Below are 23,196 nucleotides of genomic sequence, written 5' to 3'. Positions count from 1 at the left end.
GGAAGATAAGAGTATTTTAATAAAATCTGTACAGATTTCTCTTGGCCTCAATTCACTGTCTCTGGGGATAAGAATGTTTCTTTCCCCTTGGAATAGGGAGGGCATCTTTCACTTGGGAGTTTATATCCTGCTTTCAGGAAGAAAAGAGAAGTTTAGCTTGACCTTCTTGGCACCTGCTGTTTTTCAAGTGTCAAAATAGCTCCAAAATAATCCTTTTGCCAAAGTGGTGTATTTTGGGATCCTATTCTGCCACCCTTCACCATTCTGTTAGATGTAAATGAATGAAAAGTTCTTCTGATGAATTAAAGCTTTTAAATTGTTGACAGTTTGTTTTCTTTGTGTTTTAGTCCATCTCGTTGATATCTGGAACATGATTGAAGCCTTCCGAGACAATGGCCTTAATACACTGGACCATAGCACTGAGATCAGTGTGTCCCGCCTCGAAACTGTCATCTCCTCTGTCTACTATCAGCTGAATAAGCGCCTGCCTTCTACTCACCAAATCAGCGTGGAGCAGTCCATCAGCCTCCTCCTCAACTTTATGATTGCTGCATATGACAGGCTAGTACCCTGCATGCTTACTTCATTTTAGGAATGTTTGTCCTGTAGTCATCCTTCTTCCAGATTGCTTTGCTGAGGGTTGTCAACTTAGACTCATAGTGAAAAGGGAAATAATTCCATGTAAGTTCCTTCTAAAGACTGGTTAAATGCCAGAGTGACTCGCTGTCCTAGGGCATGTCACATAGTAAGCGCTATAAAATTATGAAGAATCGCAACACTGAGACATATTGTTTGGTCAAAGTATAGGTACCTTGTGTAGCTGTTCTCTATCCAGAGACGTATAGCTAAGTTGTGAATTTGATTGTGAGGCTTTCTATTTGACTTAACCTTTCTTTACTCTGTAATAGTAACTGCCCCTAGACTCTAGTCTTATTTTCTTCTCATATATGTTTAGGATACTATTTTAATTTTTTTCAGTGCAGAACATTGTCTTTGCACCTTGTAACACTAGAAGAAAACTATTTAAATGTACTCCAAATTAAAACAAATGATTTGCTATATTTGTATTCATGGAGGATGAAGCCAGTGTTACAGAAAACAAAAAGAAATCATAAATGATGGACCACAAAAGTTGGTGTTTATATTCCAGGAACGAAGAGTTTAGATTTTTGATTTCTGCTATATTGTTGATCATCCGGTTTTGATGGGTTAATTCCTCCTGCTTCATTCTTTCTCTCCATAGACCTACTTTGAGTTCATACATTTGTAAAATGTTATTCATTACACTTTATAATATTGAAGACTCTGTGAATTATAGTAAAAGTCTGCAGGTGTCAAAGCCAAGTCACACCGTAGGCATTTACTAAACTCACGTATTTATAAGATGTTATCAAATTAGACATTTTATCTTTTAATAAAAAATTATTTTAGGAAATTTGAATTTTTATTTATTTGTTTTTAAAAAGATTTTATTTATTTGAGAGAGAGAGATAGAGCACACCAGCTTGGGGAGAGAGGCAGAGGGAGAGGGAGAAGCAGACTCCCTGCTGAGCAGAGAGCCTGATGTGGGGCTCGATCCCAGTACCTTGGGATCATAACCTGAGCTGAAAGCAGATGCTTAACCGACCGAGCCATGCAGGTGTCCCAGGAAATTTGAAATTTTAAAACAAGAGTACACATGAGACGTAAGCCCCAGAATTTGAATGCCATTTTTTTAGTAATTTAGATTTGTGAATCCCTAAGGTTAATTTTATACTGTTCAAGGAGTTACTCTTTTGATCCAAAGACCTTAGTAAAAATGGTTATTCTGTAGTGAATAAACAGCATCTTATCATGACACTAAATCACTGAGTAAATCAATTCAGGGTTGTACAACACAGATTAATTCAATAAACAATTTTTTTTTTTTACAAAATCAGAAATAAAAGTCATCTTACTATTTAAAAATGATAAAACAGATTACAAACTTTGATTCCATAATCATGTCAAGTAAGTTAAATACTATGGCTAAGGAAGGAAGGAGAAGGAAGAGCAAAGAGATAGCAAGAGACAGTGGGAAGACCAAACTTAGGGGCAGAAGGTGCAGAGGAGTCCTGGGGCATAGTCACAGATAGCTGGACACATCCAGACAGAGACAAAGGAAAAGAATAAGCAAACAGTAAACCGTATGAAGACAGATGAGTAGAACAGCACAGTATAGAGAACTAGGAAAAACGAAAAAAGATGAGTGGGTTAAGAAGAGGAAGGACAGTAGTATGTCAGTGGTGAATTTGGTAATTCTCACGTCATATCCTATTGAAAACTTTGGCCATGGGCATCAGAAGCAATCCTCACATCATTGCTAACCTTGAACTCATATATATGATACATATGATAACACTCATCAGTAGTTTGAAAGTGGCTTTCATGTACTGGTAAAAATCAAAGGATCTGGTTATTGGAATTTTATTTTTGAAAATCATAACATTTTGTTGTGAACTGTTTCAGTTTTAGTCTCTCTATTGATTGGCCTCTTTATTACTTAGGCTCGAGTCCCTTTGATGTGGAGAGTATCTAGTTATTGGTTTTAATTAGTCTTTTCAGGATTTTGAGTTTTCATAATTCTTTTTTTTTTTTTTTTAAAGATTTTATTTATTTATTTGACAGAGATAGAGACAGCCAGTGAGAGAGGGAACACAAGCAGGGGGAGTGGGAGAGGAAGAAGCAGGCTCATAGCGGAGGAGCCTGATGTGGGGCTTGATCCCATAACGCCGGGATCACGCCCTGAGCCGAAGGCAGACGCTTAACCGCTGTGCCACCCAGGCGCCCCTAGTTTTCATAATTCTTGAGTTAAAATTTGACTGCAATAATTATTTAATTATTCTTAAATCCCCTAACCTCTAAATTCACAGTCAAATTTTTAGCCAGGTTGTTTTCCGGGTATTATAAGGGATTATAAGACTATAAAGCTACAGTGAGAAACAAATAGGATCTAGATGTTCTCCCTCAGGTGTGTCTTTTATTAGGAGTAAAATATTTTACATTTGACAACTAAAAACACAGAGAACAATACTGTAAGCATCTCTGTGTAGGACATTAGTAAAGGCTTGTGAGGAACAGTCAAAACATTTAGATAGCCTCATTTTTTTCCTCGTTGGGCCCTTAGTGTGACAGTATCGGTAGTCACGTGGTCTGGTCTGAAGGTGCAACAGGCAATGCTGTGATCAACCATTTCTTCCTTTTTTAAGAACAAGGGTGTCGAAACTCCCAGCATGAGGGACAGGAAATCTTCCTTACTCTTCTTCAGTTGAGCCAATTTCATTCTCTAGGGGTTGTGATTTACAAACTCCCTTTCCATCTCCGAAGACTGTATTAGGCCAGTGTCTTTAGTTGCAAGCAGTAGAGAACGTACTCACATGGGCTTTTGCAGTAACAGGAAGATAGGCTCACATCACTGAGGAGCCCAGAGGCAGGCCAGCTCTCGATCTTGCTTGCATCAGAGTTCTGGCTTCAGTTCTTCTCTTCGTAGTGGTTGTGGTTTTGCCCTCCTCTTGTATCAGCTTCATCCTTTTGCTACTTCAAAAAATGCCTGCTGTCAGCTTCTACATGCTTCCTCTTTCAAGTCTCGGTAGCAGAGAGAACCAGTTTCTTTCAACTCCATACTAAGGTATCTGAGCCTCCCTCCAGAAATGTGCATTTGGGCCACGCGCGCGTGTCGGTGTTACGCTTTTTAGCTCAAACAGATCAGGGTTTGGGTCTCTGGAGCAGAGGGTGATTAAATTCTCACCCTCACTGCTTGTTGCCTCACCGTGTGGGGGGTGGTTGGACTGGCTACGAGGGAGACGGCCACATGTCCACCACGAAACTCTTTGCAGTGCGTCATAAACGTGTGGCTCCCTTTCCTGTTAAATGGCCCCTGCTCTCCACCCAGCTCCTTAAATCTGAAACCTCTAAGAATCACGTACACCCTTCCTACACCCTCAGCCTCACATCCATGGCAGTTACCAAGGTCTGTCATTTCTACGTCTTGAATCTCGAATCTGTGTGGATCTCTCCAGCCCCACTGCTACCGCTCAGCCCGCCGCCATCCACTGCTGCCATGGCCGCTAACCAATCTTTTTGCTTGTGCTTTCTTCCCCCATCCATCCTTAGAAATAATAAACATCGTGAACCCCGCTGTCTAACCTGGGAACTTGAACATTAGCAGTAACTTACGTTTATCTCTCTCATCCCAGCCCACTGACCTGCACATAAATAAGGTGAACCTGATTCTGATTTTGTGTTATCACGTTCTTGCTTCTTAAAGAACAGTTTTTTCCACATAGAGAGGTATAAGCAGTCTTGTTTAATTATTTGTACTAATTGTAAAAAGAAAGTCATGCTGTCTGTACTGTTATCTGATTTACTTTCTTCATGCATCATAGCTTTTCAAGATTTGTTCACGTTGCATGTAGCGACAGCTCAGTTATTTTCACTGTTGCATAACGTTCTGTTGTGTTACTGTACGTTTTGTTTCTCCGGGTTCTGGTTCTGAGAAACAATACTGCCTGGAATGTTCTTCAATGTGTGTCCTGGTACATGCATACAAGTGTTCTAAACTGCTCTCTTGGTCCTAACCTGAGGAATGGAGTTGCTGACGTGGTGGGGGAGGTACATGAAATTCAGCTTTAGAGGATAGTATCAAATTATTTGAACAAATTGTACCATGCATGAGAGATCCTCTCATCCACATTGTTTCTGTAAGCCTTACAGTTTTCAGACTTTTCAGTTTTTGCTAAATGACATCTCACTGTTGTTTGATTTGCATTTTCTTGATTCTCAAGCATGTCTTTGTGTGTTTCTTGGCCAAATATATTACTTCTGCGAAGTGCCTGTTCATGGCTTTTGCCCACTCCAGTGTGTTGTTTCTTCTTTTTGTGCTGATTATAGGGGCTCTTCAGAGACTCCAGGTAGCAGTCCTTTCTTGCTTATCTGTGTTGCACATATCTTCTATTTGTTTTTTTTTTTTTTTTAAAGATTTTATTTATTTATGTGACAGAGAGACAGCCAGCGAGAGAGGGAACACAAGCAGGGGGAGCAGGAGAGGAAGAAGCAGGCTCCCAGCCGAGGAGCCTGACGTGGGACTCGATCCTGGAACGCCAGGATCATGCCCTGAGCCGAAGGCAGACGCTTTAACGACTGCGCTACCCAGGCGCCCCATATCTTCTATTTGTAGCTTGACTTTTTACTTTTCTTCGGGTATCTTTTTCTTAAAATGTCTCTTTTCTTAGTTATTTTAATTTTTAATTTTTATTTTTGGGGGGAGGCAGGGTGGGGCAGAGGGAGACAGAGAGAATTGTAAGCAGGCTCCACACTCAGCGCAGAGCCTGACGTGGGGCTCGATCTCATGACCGTGAGATTATGACCTGAGATGAAATCAAGAGTCAGACAGTTCACTGACTGAGCCACCCAGGTGCCCCTCTTCAAATGTTTTCTAATGAAAAATTTCAAATAATTACAAACATAGAAAGGATATTGTAATAAAGCTCAAGGTATCTATCACTCAGCTTCAGTAATTACAGTACATCATCGATCCTATTTCATCTGTGTCCCCAGGCTCTTCCCCTGTCCCCTCCCCTTTTCCTTGGCTTCTTTTGAAGCAAAGCTCAAGTATCATTATTTCATGTGCAAATATTCCAGTGCACACATTCTGTTGTGATATAATACCATTTTTGGCCAGGTTTTTGCTCTAAGAAATATGACTGCTTGGAATGTAATGAAATTACACCTTAAATGGAACAAACCTATAAAAAATCATATATCTAAAGAAACTAGGTTTGGATAAAATCTTCAAAATACATCAGTGTTGAACATATCAACAGAAGGCCAAGGTTATTGTTTATCATCTAAAATAACACTTAGTATAAAACACTGTTGCTATTTTGAACAGTCTATAAAGATTTCTTTAGTGTAAAAAATTTTATGTGTATAATTTATGATGGATAAACATGGAAAAAGTTGCTGCGTAGTTTGGAAATATGGCTAGGAACTATTTTTAAATCTTGCTTTAGCAACTTAATTTAGATATATTTAAAAGTTCCATAGGTTTCTCTTAATACTGAATGCTAAAAACAAAACAATATAAAAAAAGCAAAAACAAACAATTTCATTTTAAATAATTATTCGTTTTCCTTAAATTCTGAATATGTCCAGCTAGCGTATTATGGAATGGACGTTGCTAAAGAGAGATAATATTAGGTTACAGTCTTCCTCATTAGTGATTTTTAAGCAAAGCTGTAATATCCTGGGAGGCATAAATACTTTATGTATTTATGTACAGTGTTTACTAATATCTCTGCTCGTTCCCAGATGGATTCAGAATGGCAGGAGAAAATACAGCCAGATACAAGTAGGAGAGAAGCAGGGCTGAGTGGGAAGAGGGGGATGCTCACAGTTGCAGCACATGCCGCTCTTACAAGGTTGGAAGCATAGCTCTTCTAGGAAGTTTCCAGGAGTTGGTGGGGAATGAGGTAGGGGTTTTGGATGTTTTAAAAAGGTGAAGTCCTCGGGGAAAACTAGTGTGAGATGAAGAGAAACAGCCGCCCTGGTGGAAGAGGAGGAGGGCAGCCCACCTGCCTACGCTGCATCCCCTGCGCAGCCATGCGGGCGTCATGTGGGCGTCATGTGGGTGTCGAGATGTGATGTCACCACAACCGGTTCACTGAGCCACAGTCTCGGGACTTGGTGGCAGGATTATTCAGGGAGCAAAAATGAGTGAACTTGAAGTTCAGTTATTATTCTTCCCATCACTTACTCTTTATTTTGTAGCTTTTCTTTTCTTTCAAGGGAAGTCATGCGTTCATGCTAATTTTCGAAGAATCTTCTTGATTTCAGGATTGCAGACCTGCAAAGGGTTTCACCATTAGTTACTATTTCAGAAAAAAAAATTTTTTTTTGCTTATTCTTTTGACCTTACTGTTTCCTTTTTATACTTTTTTTTTTTTTTAATAAAAGCAAGAAAGGGCACACCTTTTCTGAGTGTTACTTTTTCCTTGCCTTTGTTTCTCTCTGCAAGTGAGGAGAGAGGTAGTAACAGAGACTTCTCTGGTCCATTCAGTTCCTCCAGATTAATCTGATTAAGACACCGTTTTCATCATGTAACTTCCCACCTCAAGAACCTTTCAAAACTCCCTGTGGTTTTTGAATGAGATTCTTACTCCTTAGTTCTAATGGCATCAGTCCTTAATTCCCTGGTCATACCAAGCTCTAATAAGCTACTTGAGGCACTTTTCAATTTTTCCAACATGACATACTTATTTTCTCCCTCTAAGCGCGCACACACACACACACACACACACCCCCCAACCCCCACCCCACTCAAGTTTTTACCTACTGTGTAGCCTTATAATCACCAACCCCATTTTCATTCCTTTGATGACATATAGCATTCGTCTGTATCGTTATTTTGACCTTAAATTATATAATACTCTGAGCTGCTTCATAAGTGTACAGATAAGATTGAAAGCCCTTGAGAGCAGTCTACCGTATGTTTCTTTGATTCCTCAGTAAACACAGTGCTAAATTCTTAATAAATATTTGTAAAGTTGAAATGAAAATTAGCAGGCATTCTGATGGTGATAAAATTGAATAATATTCTACGTTGATTTTACTTGATTAAGCTGTTTGACACTCGCCAAATGAATTCTTGATTTGCAGTTGATCATTGCATAATCCATTCACTGTGAAGCTTTGTAAATTAAGATTAATTGGGAAAATATGAGTTTCTGAAAATCAAAGAGAAGTGCTCTTACTCCTTTTAGCTACATGTGGTAATCGGGCTGGTCATAGTGTTTCTAAAGTAGAAGTCTATTTATATGCGAGAAGTACTAATTTACAGTTGCCAGCATCCACAATTGTTTGTTAAAGATGTAGAAACAGCTTGTTTTCTTAAGTAAAAAATGCTTCCCGTAGTCTTGTTTTCAAAAGTATTAATTTGAATAACACACTCTTATTAGATGGTGCAAAGCTGTAAACACCATCGGGCTCAGGTTAATTTAAATATTTTTAAAAAATAGGTAGGATTTGAGACTTTGCTAAACTGAAATTAGCAAACCGCCATGCAAAGGGCACAGGTGAGGACTGTAAGGGCTTCTGAAGGTACCTGCATGTTAAAACAGAGCAGTGTTTATTCAGGGTGACTCACTGTCTGCTTAGCTTGGCACGGAGCTCATCATGGTGTTTTCTCAGTATTGGATAATAAGAACTCTTTTTAGAAGTCATGTGCATAGTTTATTGTCAGACTGTAAAATGATAGGTCTATAGAAGTGAATCATGCAGGGAAGTCTGAGAAAGAGAAGCATGATGTTTCTTTTTGAGGGAGGGTGCTCCCTGGAGAGACTGTTTGGGTGGGGTTAAAATAGCAAGTTTCTTCTCTCCCATCATTCTCAGCCAATACTACCTGTTTGTCCTTTCATTTTAGTATCTTTATGTAGGGGTTAATATTCACTGTTGTGTTACTTATTAAATATTGACCTACTAATCAACTCTGCAGTTGTCATAGGCCAGATTTTAAGTTGAGCCACATTTTTTTTGGTGATAAAACCAGGTTAAATATCTTTTCTGAATCCTGTCTGAAGAGAACTGATTCTGGGATGAACTCGGACTTCACAGTGAAAGGACTGAAAACATGTTGGTGAGGTTATATATGCCATGGCCAGGGGCAGCTAACTCTTCAGTTTTAAATGTAACTTGACTAGTGTATACAGATTAAATTCAGATGTCTGGTGGAAAGGATCGAGAATGAGCTTTTCCAAGAAGAAAGAATCAATTAGATAAAGGACATAATCACAGGGTATTAGGCTGCTAAGTGGTTGCAGTCCTTCTCTGCCGCCTCTAATTGCAGAGCGAGAATGCAGGAGTGCTAATGCAACACTAGGAAACACAGTAAAAGCCACACTTTCCCTTTGCTTTGTTTGGGGGCAGCTATAGGAAGTTTTAGTTAGGTTTAAAGTCCATGGAGGAGCCTCAGGGCCAAGAAAAGCATTCAGAGCAAAGGAAAAAATGCTGACGTGTGGCCTACAAAGCAAACAGTTGAGAGGAAGGAGCTAAGATTCTATTTGAAGAGAAAAATATAAATAACATGATTTCAGGAAGAATTCTGAGAATGCCCCTTCACTAATTTTATTAGATGATTAGATTTTATATAAGTATCTTTAGTAAGTACTTTAAGTTTCTTTATATATATATATATATATTACATATATATGCCATTTATTAATTTGTTTATATCAATATTTTCTTCTGAAAGGTGAATAAACCTTTTGATGGTTGAAACTGTGAACCTAAAGTTGTAAATGTTGGTAAGCATTTGTAAGTGGGGAAGGTTAGTTTATCATTCAGACTTGATCCCACTGCCTCATTTTGAGGAGGCAGTTATGAACTTATAAAGAGATTCTTGAACACAAGGTCTCAGTAAACATCATTCCCACATATCTCTGTCTATAGGTCCCCATGATCCTTAATCTCAGATGCCTCTCCTTTCTCCTTACGTAAAACACCCTCAACCTTGCCTGTATATACTCTTTATCGTATTGAGTTACCCATTGACATGTACATGCATAGCCCCTCAGCCTCCGTAAAATATCCATTGCTAAGCATACATATGTTTGCACACCCCAAAAGAGCTTGCAGGTAGAGAGGAGAGAAGATTCATGGTGCAGTGGGTGGGAGATTATGTGTGGAGATTGCCGTGTGGCTGTTGTGAACGGAAGAATGGTTGGAAAGTAGAGATGACGAGGAACCACACATTACTGATAAGAATGAGTTGAGGGGCGGTGCACTCTTCCATTAATACATCTGCGGACTGCTTGACCTGAGACCAGCCATAGAGACTATTAATAATCCTAATGAGTGGAAAAGGATAGAAGTGCTGATCCAGGTCAACCGAGAAGGATATTGTTATCCTGTATTTGAATATAAGACTTTCTGAATCTAGAACGAATATTTGCATTTGAGCTGAGTTAAAGACTATTTGAATAAGGGATGGGAAGTTTTGTAAATATTAATGTTTTCAAAGCATTTTGAATATTAGGGAAAAAAGTGTTGCTTCAGTGCTATTATAATAGTTTTCAGAAGTAAAGGTGTCATAGTACCCACTATACCTTGCCACGTGGCATTTATCGATGGGTACTGTGGGTTTAACCTTCAGTAGCAGAGTTGAGTTTGACCTGACTCTCATGCCAGTGTGCTGGGCTCCGCCACACTCTCCTGTTTGCAGAAATGGCATCTCTTTCTTCTCTGCAGCAGGAACATGAGACTTGGAGCCAGAAAGGGTTATACAATCGCAATATGATTCATTCTCTTTCATCTTTTATTATGTCCTTTAATTTATCATGACCTGCAAAATAAAAGCTAAATTCTTAGTACTGCCTTCAAAGTTCTGTGTTGGTAGCTCTCAGCTCTGGGTGCATATCAAAAAGCACGAGAAACTTTTTAAAAATACCAAGCACAGGGTGGGATTTAGGCATCTGGATTTTTGTGTCCACATTCATGAGGGATACCAGCTTGTTTTCTTTTGTTGTAATGGATTATTGTGTGTTTGGTATCAAAGTAATGCGGGTCTCATGAAAGAACTGGGAAGTGTTTCTCCTTTTTTTATTCCCTCAAAGAGTTTGTGTAGAAATGCAATTATTTCTTCTTTAAATGTTTAGAATTTACCAGCATAGCTTTCTGCGTGAGGAGCTTTCTGTTTTGGAAGGCTTAAAAACTTAGATTTAGTTTCTTTGATAGATATGGGCCTATTGGGGTTACCTGTTTGTTCTTGCACGAGCTGTAATGGTTGGCGTTTTTCAAGGAGTGGTTTGTGTCTGCCCAGTTCATTTAAGTTGTTGAATTTATGGACTTCATAATATTTCCTCATTTCTGTCATGTTTGTAGAATGAGTGGTTGATAACCCTTCTTTCATTCCTGGTACTGGTAATTTGTGTCTTCTCTCTCTTTTTCTTAGTCAGTCTGGCTAGAGATTTATCAATATTATTGATTTATACAAAGAACCAGCTTTTGGGTTCATTAATTTTTCTCTGTTGTTTTTCTGTTTTTAAGTTCACTGATTTCTGCTCTTAAGCATTTTACTTTTTTCCTTTTGCTTGTTTTGGGTTTAATTTGCTGTTCTTTTTCTAGTGTCTTAAGATAATTGACTTGAGAACCGTCTTTTCTAGCATGAGCATGTTTAGTTCTTATAAAGTAAAAAGTGACCGAACTGCCATGCTTTCCTTTGGCTGCCTTCTTTCCGTCCTGGACACAACCAGTGTTATTTTTTTCAACATCCTTTCACAGAATGCTAGATAGCATTACAGCACTTATTTTGTTCCATGCTTTGCCTTTTTTTTTTTTTAACTTAGTAATCTATTTTGTATATAATTCTTTATCTTTAACGTATTATTTTTCATTCTTTTTACGATAGCCTAAATAGCAGTCTTCTATTAATGGGCATTTAAGGATAGGGCCTAGGTCTTGGTGTTTTTAATATTTTTATTCTTTTTATGCATTTTTTTGCGAAAAATTTTATGCATGCAGTTTATATATAATCTTAAATATCTTTTAACCTGTGGGTTTCCCTTCATTTTCCACCTTAAACCATTAGCCGTGTCCAGTAATGGTAACCTTCACTTTCCCACGATTCATTTTTTAAACAGTTTTTATTGAGAATTAGAACATGCCTGCAGAAAGACACCTAAAATGAAGTCTAGTGTGATATAACACTGGGAAGCAGATGCCCCATATAGGTACTTCTGGCGGCTGAGGGACAGTACCGTCAGCACGCAGGAGCCCCTGGCGTGGTCCTTTCTGTGTCACCCCGTCACCTCTCTCAGGGGTAATCGATATCCTGATTTTTATGGAAACCTCTTCTAAGATGAATTTTTACTTTCTTCTGGATATTCTCACCTCATGAGATCGGTGTCTGCAAAAAAGCATTAGAGCAAGTTTTCCTTAAAAAATGTCGTTCGCTGTGCATCAGGGCTTCCTCTGTTCGTGAGCATTTCCTCTTTGTTCTTGCTCTGCTAGTCATCACGCATGCCTCCTCTCACTCTGGACTAAAGGAATGTTCTCTCTTGCGGCTTCATCTTTCTGGGCCTCTCGACTTCAGGATAGAAACTGCATGCATCAGGGTGCTTAGCCGTGAGCAGTAGAAACCACCTCTGGCGAATCTGTTAGAAGGATATGCATGACCCACAGAGTCTCTGAGAAGGTCGGGAAAGTGGGCTTACTGACCACACTGCCAAGAAAAAAATCTCAAGATTGTGTCACAAAATGGGTCTCATGAAGACACCTCTGCTACCTCTCTGGGGCACAGACACTGTTGCCTGTGCTCCGAATCCCACTGCCGCTGAGCTGTGGACCCGCCGGAGGAATCTGTCTCTGCTGCCCCAGGAAGCTGGATTTGACCCCTCCTGGTGTGGCCACCCTCGCTGGCGGGCTCTTTGGAGTTCCTGCTTCTAAAGGCTAATCGTTTTCTGTTTGGTGTCGAGTGGGTGCATCTTATTGGTGGAGCCTGTAGCATGTGCCCATGTCTTAGTGTTGAAGAAAAATGGGAAAGCAAACAGGTGAGGTTTTCTTTTTTTCCTTCTTCATACTTTGGTGGTAGGACACATATTGCTCTCATAAGATAGGGCATGCTTAAATACAGACTTGGCATTTAGATGGTTGGTGACCAGAGAAATGTCCGCTGTAGAAGTTCTGTATCAGTCTTAGAAGTCCATTCCTTTCAGTAGCTGATGTTCTTTATAGCTACTCATGTTGCTTGTACAGTGCAGTGGGTATTTGACTTGGCCATATTCCTTATATTGGCAGGTGCCATAGAAGATGTGGAGCAGGGTCCGCATTTCTAAAGAACTGCATGTTTAAGAACCCCATCCTGGGGCACCTGGCTGGCTCAGTCAGTAGAGCATACAACTCTTAATCTCTGGGTTGTAAGTTTGAGCCCCACGTGGGGTGTAGAGATCACTTAAAAATAAAATCTTTAAAAGATAAAATAAAAACCCCAACCTAATTTCAGCTAATCGCAGGGCTTCCTGTTTTATCTTATGAGTAAACTGAATGAAGTGTAATAGTTGAAAATCAGACTGTAACAAACATTAGTATTTCCTAGAGATTTTTTCATTATGAACCTTCAGGCTTATAGACCATTTGCCTTTTCCAGGTGTGATCTGACTGTATAAAAGTTTTGGAAAATGGAAGACACTCTATTAGGACCATCAGTAAAGATAAATAGGATGACATTTGCTTTTCAAAACCAAGATGATATAGTTCTCATTATTGTGAAGCTATTTTACTCTTACTGTGACACTTTGTACGCACAAGCTTTATAATATGAACACAAAAGCCCATTGTTCATTTGCATATGATGACTTTAAAAACGGGCTAGTGAAGTTTTCATCTGCTGTGAAACCAGGACACGGCTGAATGGATGGAGTAGTGGGCGTGTTGGGTCGGAGGGGCTTGCTGATGTTGCCTTGGTTCTGCGGGTGATATGCAGCATTGTTTTGGATAATTCACATATGTTCTACATTTCATCTTTCCAGTCACTGAAAAAGAAACGATATTACTATCCTTTCCCTTTTCTCACAGTGGTGCTATGGGAAGATTTGGGACAGATACATCAGGCTTCTTAGGATAAACATATGGTAACATAAGACTGTCACAGTAAAAACGAAGATGAATATGGTATAAAATCTTTATAGCAGTGTGCACCCTGTGGGTTTAGTACATAACAATAAACTGTTGTTACCATGGTGGAAGGACACCTTTCTGAATTATTCAGATCAGGAGGTGCCTCAGTTTTGAATACTAAAAGCAACTCAGCTGCACTCTCATGGGCTAAATTGATAGGAAATTTTCTTCTGGCTGATCCATTTGGCCTCTGTGTACAGAGCCAGTAGAAATTTCTTTACATAATGCAAATAATTCATGTCGTTTTAACGCTATTACCTAACATGCATGAGGCCTTAATTCTACAAAGGAAAAAAAACCAACGTTTCTGAAAATCCAAGGTAATGTTGTAGTGTATAAAGGTGAGGGCCAGCTTACTAATTGATATTTAGTGATACCGTTGATTGCTTTTGTGCTTCCAGATAGCAATTGTTTCTAATGTAATTTATTTTGCAGTGAGGGCCGAGGCAAGTTGACCGTATTTTCAGTTAAAGCTATGTTAGCAACCATGTGTGGTGGAAAAATGCTGGACAAATTGAGATGTAAGTACTTTCATATTATTTGAAAGATTGTATTTTCAAATCAGGACCTTTGAACGGTTTTAAATTAATGTTGTCAGAATTTTGGATGATGCTGTGCTGAACTTTTTTGTTTTTACTACATCATTCACTTTGTAGCAACTGGCTCAGAGTATGTAAGTTATGCCACCTACTGTTGAGATGGAAAAATTGGTTGAATTAATTTGTTTAGTAGGTTTTTTGTTGTTGTTGTTGTTTTTAATAAAGCAATGAAACTGAAGAGATTCAGAACAGTCATGTTGACCTTAAAAAAGCCTTTTAAAAATGTTTTCCATATTATCAAAAATACTGCTTGCAGATGATTATGTTGACTGCTTTTAGTTAGAAAATAAATGTGATTATTTTTACCAGGTTTGGTCAAGATTAGCCCTCTTTAAAATACGTTTATTCTTCATCAGGTGATATTTGTGTGATTAAACTTTTCCTTAGTAGCTTAGAGTTAAGCTCATTTATTTAGAAATTTAGAGCCTGTTTTTTTTTTGTTGTTGTTCATTTTTCCTAAATTTTTTCTTCCTGTTGGCCATTTTGTCATTTTACTGTTCCTCAGATATCATAAGATTAAATGAAATCAAAGGAGGTGAAATTCACAGTTATTTAATTTTTTTGCATATGGTTTTCATTCATTCATTCGATAGTTACTAACTGCCTGAGTTATGCCAAGCATTGTGCTAAGTGCTTTACATATATTTTCTCACTGAATGCTTAAAATTTCTTTGAGCAGCAGGTGGTATATTCTCTATTTTATAGATGAGTTAACTGAGGGGGCGAAGCTGGGATTTCAACTCAGGCTGTCTAGCTTCAGAGCCCTGTTCTAAGCTACTTTGTTGTACTCCGTATACCTAATCCTGTGATGGGAGGCACACTCGGGAAACAGTGCAGTGATCAAAGTGCCATGCTGTGGGGAAGAACCTCTGGCAGGTTTCAGGGAGGTGAGATTGAAGCTGTGGGTTTTCATGAAGTGTTGAGATACCCTATGAATTGCTTTGTTGAAGAAACTAGGTCATCTGTCCTGTAGCATTTCTCATGGACTGGATTTTGAGGATTGCATCCCCATGATGTTCTTCTGTGTCCTACATTTTTTGTTTTAATTGAAAGATATAGAGGCTTAGTCAGATCTAAGGACAGGTTTTTGGGCAAGATGGCCTGATAGGTGCATTTATTTTCTGTGCTTTTTCTTACATGTGACCATGACATTGAAAGTTGGAAAGCTGGATGGCTCACCGGATATAGACATAAGTATTCTAAAGGAAGGTCTTAGTAATATGTTTGGTCAGCTGTTATCTGGTTTATCTTCATTTCAAAATCAGCTTCAATGTAAAACAAATTTTTAGTAATAAAAGTTACAGTTTTATTAAATACTCTTCTGAGTATTTTTCACATGGTATCTCAAAATATTACTCTTTTAGGCTGAAATTTCTTAGTATTTTCTTAATTGTAGCATGGTGTTTTTCTGAGGAAGATAATGTAATGTGAATGAAATTATATTTCATTCAAGCACAAAGAAGAAGAAAGTTGGAATTTTATCTGTTTTTAATGATGATGACACCAGGTAAAGAATATACATTGCCATCTTTCTTAGTCCAGGAGAAAGTGGCTGAAAAATGGAAAACTGATGATATAACCACATTGTAGGTAACTCTGGAGTCTATAAGTTTCTACGATTAAATCTGCTACATTTACATCGAGCTGGGACCTGGCACATAGTAAGTGCTGAAATTTTGCCAAATATCAATTGTTGATTGAGTACTAAAATTACTGCAATTCTCTGTTGTAACTGTTAGTGAAAAAGTGCCAATTTTAGTATTGTGTGGAATGTGGAAGGGATCCAGGTCATGGCAGGTGTTTTGTTTTAACGTGGCTTTTGAACTTCTTGGAGGAACACAAGTGACCAGTATTCAAATGACACAAAGGACACATGCCCAGGCCAACGTGACATGTCAGTGTGGTCAGAATGCCAGCTCATTGCACATCAGATATGGATCGATGAGATACCAGCCATGCTAGCTCGCTGATTACCATGTTTATGTCATACAGATAGATTTAAAATATGGTTTCCTTATCGTCCTCATCTTCAAAATTATAGTTTCTCTACCATCTGTAGCTCTGTTTCATTATTTTTGTTGTACTAATTATCTTGGCTCGAGAATGAGATGTTTAACATAAGTAAAACTTTCAGGTATTGAAGCCTATCTCCGCTTCTTAATTTTAATCATCCAGAGTGGAAACCGGTTTACATGTGGTCTCTCCTTCTTGTTTTATACAGATCTCACTGGTTATAATTTACATATTTTTCATAGCTCAGAGACATCATCCTCTGGTGCATTTGGGGCTAATTGTGAGGCTCTGGGTTGTTTGTCCCTTCTGATGTTTTCAGACGATTGCTTTCTTGGTCCTTGAGCTTTTTGTTGGTGATGGCAGCGATGGTGATGGTGTGTGTGTCCCCTTTATCACTGGTAAATGTGATGGGATTATCAGCGGATCAGTCTCTAGAAATCTCTCTTTGCTTCTGATTTACATTTAATATGGAGAAAACATAAGCAAACTTCTGAGCATTCTATTTAAGGTGTGAGCGTAAGTGACGACTGGGGTGTTTGTAGTGGGACTGGCAGTTTGGCTGCTGGAGGAATCCTTTTCTCCCTGGCTTGCCGGGTCCCAGCTGTGTCCTGCTTAGTTGAGATGGCTGAATAATAGCGTAGACAGAAGTGAGCTAGAACACTGTACTGTAACATCCCACGACATTTGTTCACTTTCTTCTCTCGGCTTGTTTCATTGACTTTGTTCTCAGTTTCTCCGTCTTCCTGCCTCTGACTGCACTTTCTGCTGTTACCTCTGTTAAGGTTCCTTTTAAATGAGGTTTTCATGTTTATGCAATACAACTTACTGTTTCTACTTTTCTTCCTTTTATTTTGATCTTTCTGCATTTTACCTTTTATTTTCGATTTTTTTCCTGTAATTTTCTCCCCTCCCCCCTTTTTATTTGGTATATATATATTTTTTTGTTTGCTTGTTTGGGGGTCAAGATAGCATTTAGAACAACTTAACCAATATTGTACTTTAAGCTTGAAACATTTCTTGATTAGATTTTCAGGTCTCTCTTAAGAGAGTTTCTGTTCCCAGCTAACACTCATTTATAGAAATAATTCACTGTTGTGGGCATTAGGGACTATATCCTAGATTCACAGTTAACTTAGGGTCAGATTCTAAATACCAATGATTTCTAATCAGAATACAGACTTTAATTATAAGCATGATCAAAACTCAGTAATGTCAGAAACCCTAAAAATAAGTCAGAGAACAAAATTTACAGACTGTAAAGCCCGTTATTTATTGTCATTTGATTTATGTGATTTATTTACTTTGTCCAATTCTGCTATTTGTTTTCTAGGAAACTTAGTCTCTTATTCAGACCTCATCTGTCTTACATTAAAAGATAAGAGCAGATGATTCATGTAGTTTATTTTAAAATTCTTTAAAAAGCTGGTGCTACCGTTTTGAAGGATAGTCTAACAGTATGTATCCAGAAGGCTGTAAAAATATCCATATCCATTGATTCAGTCTATTTCTTGAGTTTACCCGGAGGAGTTAATCAGAGTGCACCCTAAATTTTATGTATATTTGTTATGACATTTTTTATAGTATGTGAAAACTTGAAACAGCTTTAGTGTCCAGAACTCAGAGCTCAGTTATAGTTCAGGATGCCCACATGACTGAGTATAATGTCCTCAAAAACGTGTTTCAGATCAAAATGCATAAATGTAATATAGTTCTAGACAAAAATTCGTTATGCACATAGAAAAAGAAGTAGTATACCAAACTGATAACGGGTATTTTTTCTGGATTGTAGCATAAGAATGTTTTTGTAATAACATTGTGCATGTTTCTGATGGACCACCCTTTGAGTAGCTGGAGAAAAGATGCTCTGACGTGCTGTTTGGGCCCAGAACTGGCAGTTCTCACCGACATTTCAGTCACTCGCTTCCTTGCTGTTGCACTAACGAATTGTAGAGGGGCCGTCCTTTGCAGCTATCATTAAACAGATTCACCTGTTCAATATTTAGCCTCCTCTGCAGTGGTCTTGTCGCTGCCCGTCACTGCAGGGTTACCCTGGCTGGTTTCTGCTAACCACCATCCCTTCTTGTCGTTAGACAGAAATGACTCTTTCATCTCAATGAGTGATGGCCACATTTGCATTTCTCATATAACCAAAATGTTCTAGAACTGGAAACAAGTAAGAGATAAGTCCTAAATCAGTATTTTATCAATAAGAAAAAGAAAAACAAAACCAAAGGAGGCCTTGAGACTTGTCTGAAGTAGTTACTGGCTGAGTCAGCTCTGCAGAGAGGCCCAAGGCTTGCTGACTCCCATCCTTCAGCCTCACTCTGGCTTAATGAAGGATGTAGGAATATTCATGAGTTTGGGAATAAAATATTCACTTGGATTTGGTTACATATAGGTATTTATAAACATGCAGATGTATATACATGTTTTTGTGGGTTAGATTGCTCCGTTGGTAGAAAGATGATAGGCAGGGAGAGTCAGTTGCCAGAGAAAGCTAACATATAAAAGAAAATGGTATTCCGTTAGACTTGACTCTATTGTAAACAACGCTATCATCTTGCAAAAGTGTGTGATTGGTTATGTGGGGAGAAAAGAGTGGATAAATGCAGTAAGTAAAACCAGGATCATTATCACCAGAAAAAGAAAAAAAAAATTGAAACATGTGTGATGATGGTAGAATAGTAGCATTATTTTGCCATTACACAAAGGACAGAATATTTTTTAAAGTGTGTATATATAAGCATTTAGGGACTTAACTGTGAGTTTTTCACAAGGGACAAAGCGTACATTTTTATCTAGAAACAACTAATGGGGAATTAGCATACCTTCTTTCAGAGGCATATAAATAGAAAGAGAATTACTGGGGAAATTAACCAGCGTTCTGGGGAGTAATTTAGTCCCTTAATGCCAGAAGAGTTGAGGGCTTTAATTAGAGGATTAGTTTAATTTTTTATTAAATTTTATTGTCTTTTATTTATTTCTTTGGTGAGATCTTTTTATTTGTGTATAGTAAATCACACCAACTTATATTCATTGTTATACTTCATTTAAGATAAAAAAATAGCAGTAATTGTATTCTGTTTTTCTTACAGATAAAAGAAGCCTAATCTTAAAAAAAAGTACTGTTGTAAACCAGTAACTCAGGAAATAGTAGATTACTTCACTATGCCTTCAATTTGGGGTCTAGCGGTATTTCTCATATTAAATCAAACAAAGAAACATGTTTCTGCTTGTTCTCTTATAAATGTAATATGGCCCTATTAAGTTATAGTTTCTTTTTTAATGAATTTTTAAAAAATTGCTCTGAATATATTATATGACATGGTAACTAAGCGTAACAGAAAATAATACTTTTTGGAGGGGGAATGTTAGTCATTTTAGTATCCAGTCACTCCCTTTTATTCCTCTGAATGAGTCAGTGTAAATTTGTCACTGCGGGTGTATATACAGATGTTTTTGTGACTGTGAAACTGTAGATACGTGTATTTACGTACTTGGTAGCATTAGTTTCCCCGTCTTGAATATTTCCACCATTTAGTTAGTGAGCACAACGTAATCACATGCTAATTTATCAGTTATGAATACAATGAGTGGCAACAAAACACTTAACAGTGGCTTAAACACATTGGGATTTATTTTTCTCATGTAAAAATAAGTCCGAAGGCTGTTAAGTCAAAGTTGGTCCCATGACTTGAGGATGTTATCGGAGACTCAGGTTCCATCCTCTTGTCCTGCTCTGCCACGTGGTTTTCCTCCTTACGATCTTATGATCTTACGTGATTGCTGGATGGGTTTCACATTCTCTTTCCAGGCAGAAAGAAGAAAGAAATGCCTCTCTTGGGAAAGCAGAAGCATTCCCAGAAATCCACGTTAGGGTTACATTTTGCAAAAGAGACTGGGAAGTCATCTTTTTAAGTGGACCACATTGCCCTTCTCAACACCGGGTGCAGCTGGGCAGCCAGCAGGGGAAAACAGATGCTGAGTAGTAGGCACCTCTCCGCTTCCCGTGCTGACCTTTTGTTTTCATTCAGGTTATTTTCCTCATTATAAGAATAACACCCAGCTATTTAAAAATGAAGTCACTATGCGCTCCCCTCCTTAAGAGCATCAAGTTTTCATATAATTGGCAATATCTTCAAAGCTCTGTATCTTGAGCTGTGGCCTAATACTCAGGTTCTAATTGCCTGCAGGAGGGTTCTACCTGGACATTTGCTGGTTGGTTCAAATACACTTAAGTACAAAGCTTTATCTTCAGGTTTTTTGGGTTTTTTTTCCAGGCAGGGTTGCCAGCATTTTCCCATACTAGAAATTTAGAATAATCCTAACTTCTTAAATTCCTTTATTCCCTAATCCAGTTTGCCATCAGCTGTAGTTTCCTGCATTGAAATATCTTGGAGGTGACCCTTACGTCACTACTGAAGTTCACACACTTGCTGCCTCATTTATGCCTCATTCACAGGGTTTACTAACTGATTTCTCCAATCCTGTTCTTCCTCTTTTGTTCATTCTGCTGGTCACTAACAGTCTAATTTTATTAAAACTTAGTTTTCTTAAATATTTCTCCCCGTGTAAGAGTTTTTAAACCAAATTCAAAGTGCTTTCCTCTTTCAAAGTTTACTTTCATACCAGATACTTTTCTTATTCTGTCTTTATTTCCCTTTATTTATCTATCTAAATTATCTTTCTTGTTGAAGAATGCACTCAGTGCACTGTTTCCTGCTTACCTCCCCTAACAAATACAAGTAGCCATCGAGAGTTTCCTCCTCTTCTCTGGTTGTGTCTCCCAGCGCCCACCTCCAGCCTGTTTTGATCTCATCATTCCAAGTTCTACCTTTCAAGGCCTAGCTCCTAAATTCCTTTCTTTTTTTTTAAAGATTTTATTTATTTATTCGACAGAGATAGGGACAGCCAGCGAGAGAGGGAACACAAGCAGGGGGAGTGGGAGAGGAAGAAGCAGGCTCATAGCGGAGGAGCCTGATGTGGGGCTTGATCCCAGAACGCCGGGATCACACCCTGAGCCGAAGGCAGACGCTTAACCGCTGTGCCACCCAGGCGCCCCCTAAATTCCTTTCTTTTCGAACTTTCTTGACAGTTCCTCCCTATGTATTTTTTGTAGCTGTTCTAAACTATATTTTGAAGAAGCCGTGTGGTATGATGGGATTTCTTCAGAGTCAGAGAAGTATAACTTTAGATCTTGACTTAGCTACTTACCAACTTTTTAGCATTAAGCAAGTTAGCCTTTCTAAGCTAGTTTATCTTTTTTTTTTTTTTTTTTTTTTAAAGATTTTATTTATTTGACAGAGAGACAGCCAGTGAGAGAGGGAACACAAGCAGGGCGAGTGGGAGAGGAAGAAGCAGCCTCCCAGCAGAGCAGGGAGCCCGATGCAGGGCTCGATCCCAGGACCCTGGGATCACGCCCTGAGACGAAGGCAGACGCTTAACGACTGAGCCACCCAGGCGCCCCACTAGTTTCTTTATCTATAAAATAATTACGTGTACGCACAGACACCTTTTTGTGAGCATAAAATGAGGTAATGTTTAGTAACATGTAATAGCACTTAGCACTTAGTATTAGGGATTGCTGCTTGAAAATAAAAACCCAGGATAATAGTGTCCTAAACAAAGTTGGAGTTTATTTTTCTCTTATATAAAAGAAGTCCAGGATTAGGTAGTCCAGGGCTGATATGGTAGTTCATCTGGGACGCAGGCTTTCTCTACCTTTGTTTTCTACCCTTCTAGAGCATGATTTCTATATCAAAATCGCAATTACCATAGTCCAAGGTGACTGCTGGAGCTCCAGCCATCATAACTACATTTCAGATAGCAAAAGGAGGAAGAACATGGGGGGTGGGGTGGGAAGGGCCTGTTTTCTAGCTTAGTCAGCTTTCTCTAACCAGCCTTCCTGGAAGTCTTTCCTAACGTTTCTAACGTTAGTCTCATTGGCTAGCACTTAGTCACATGACCACCACTTGCTAAAGGGAGGCTGTAAATTTTAATCTCTTAGTCATTGGGTACATTGTTGCACAAAATAAAATTAATCTTCTATTACTAAGAAACAAGGAGATAATTAATATTGGGTGGCTATATGCAGCCTCAGCCATGGTTACTTGTGGTAACTTTGCGGTGCTTAACAGGGTGAGGTTTAAAAAGTATCTTTATGCATCTTTCTCTTCCACTTAGTGTCAATTTAGCACTTTATTCCTCTTTGCTTCATATGTATTTTGTTTTTCCAGCTACATTGAAAGTTGCTTGGGGGATAGAGACTGTATACCACAATTCTTTGTTGTGTTTCACAACACCTAACAGAGTGCTTGGCACTTGGACCACATAGTAGGAACTTAGTATGTGTTTGTTCATTAATTGATTTTTTTTTTCACTAGTACCGTAGTTCTTTTAGCCTCTCATTGAATCTTCCCACCCGCCATGAGTATTTAGTACTTTTTCTTAAACTACAAAGTAGCAGCTATCCAGAGAGGATGTACTGCATTTCATTCCTTTGATCATTTCCTGTTTTCTAATGCCTAAAAAGTTACTCTGTGGAGTTGATATTCTAACGTTTTATCTTTCTTTGGTTAATGTATTTAAAATGTATTTGTTTTATACCTTGTGCTTCAGGATAAATACCTTGGATTAAACCTAAGGAATAATGCATGTTTGCATATATCAATTACATATATATTTCTAATATTCATCATGAATTATGTAGAATAAGACTTTTCAAAATGCCACTTTTGGCAAGTCCTCAGGAAATGATTTTTCTGTGCATATTTAATTCACTCATTTGTAAGGAAGCTAATGGTTTGGAAGAAAGCTTAGATCACATTTCTTTGTCACAGTGTTTTTGAGCTGCTAGTGATTTTTCTTTTTCTCCCTGACCATGGATAAGAAGAGAGGA

The 23,196-nt window shown here is 38.4% G+C and overlaps 1 protein-coding gene across 15 annotated transcripts in view; it reads left to right on the top strand.

Moving 5' to 3' along the window:
- DTNB (dystrobrevin beta) overlaps positions 1-23,196 on the top strand; it is a 231,551-nt gene that overhangs the window by 42,038 nt on the left and 166,317 nt on the right. For all 15 annotated transcript variants that reach the window (XR_005832775.1, XR_005832774.1, XR_005832776.1 and 12 more), the window contains exons 4-5: positions 348-561; positions 14,122-14,207. Coding sequence is in view for 12 of the 15 variants with exons in the window: in XM_040622973.1 (XP_040478907.1) it covers positions 348-561; positions 14,122-14,207 (300 nt within the window). In the remaining 3 variants the exon portion in view is untranslated. The remainder of the gene's footprint in view (positions 1-347; positions 562-14,121; positions 14,208-23,196) is intronic.

Source organism: Ursus maritimus, unplaced genomic scaffold, assembly GCF_017311325.1.
Source record: "Ursus maritimus isolate PB19 unplaced genomic scaffold, ASM1731132v1 scaffold_6, whole genome shotgun sequence".
In the NCBI taxonomy this organism is placed as follows: domain Eukaryota; kingdom Metazoa; phylum Chordata; class Mammalia; order Carnivora; family Ursidae; genus Ursus; species Ursus maritimus.
This window is presented reverse-complemented; position numbering and strand designations above follow the sequence as displayed.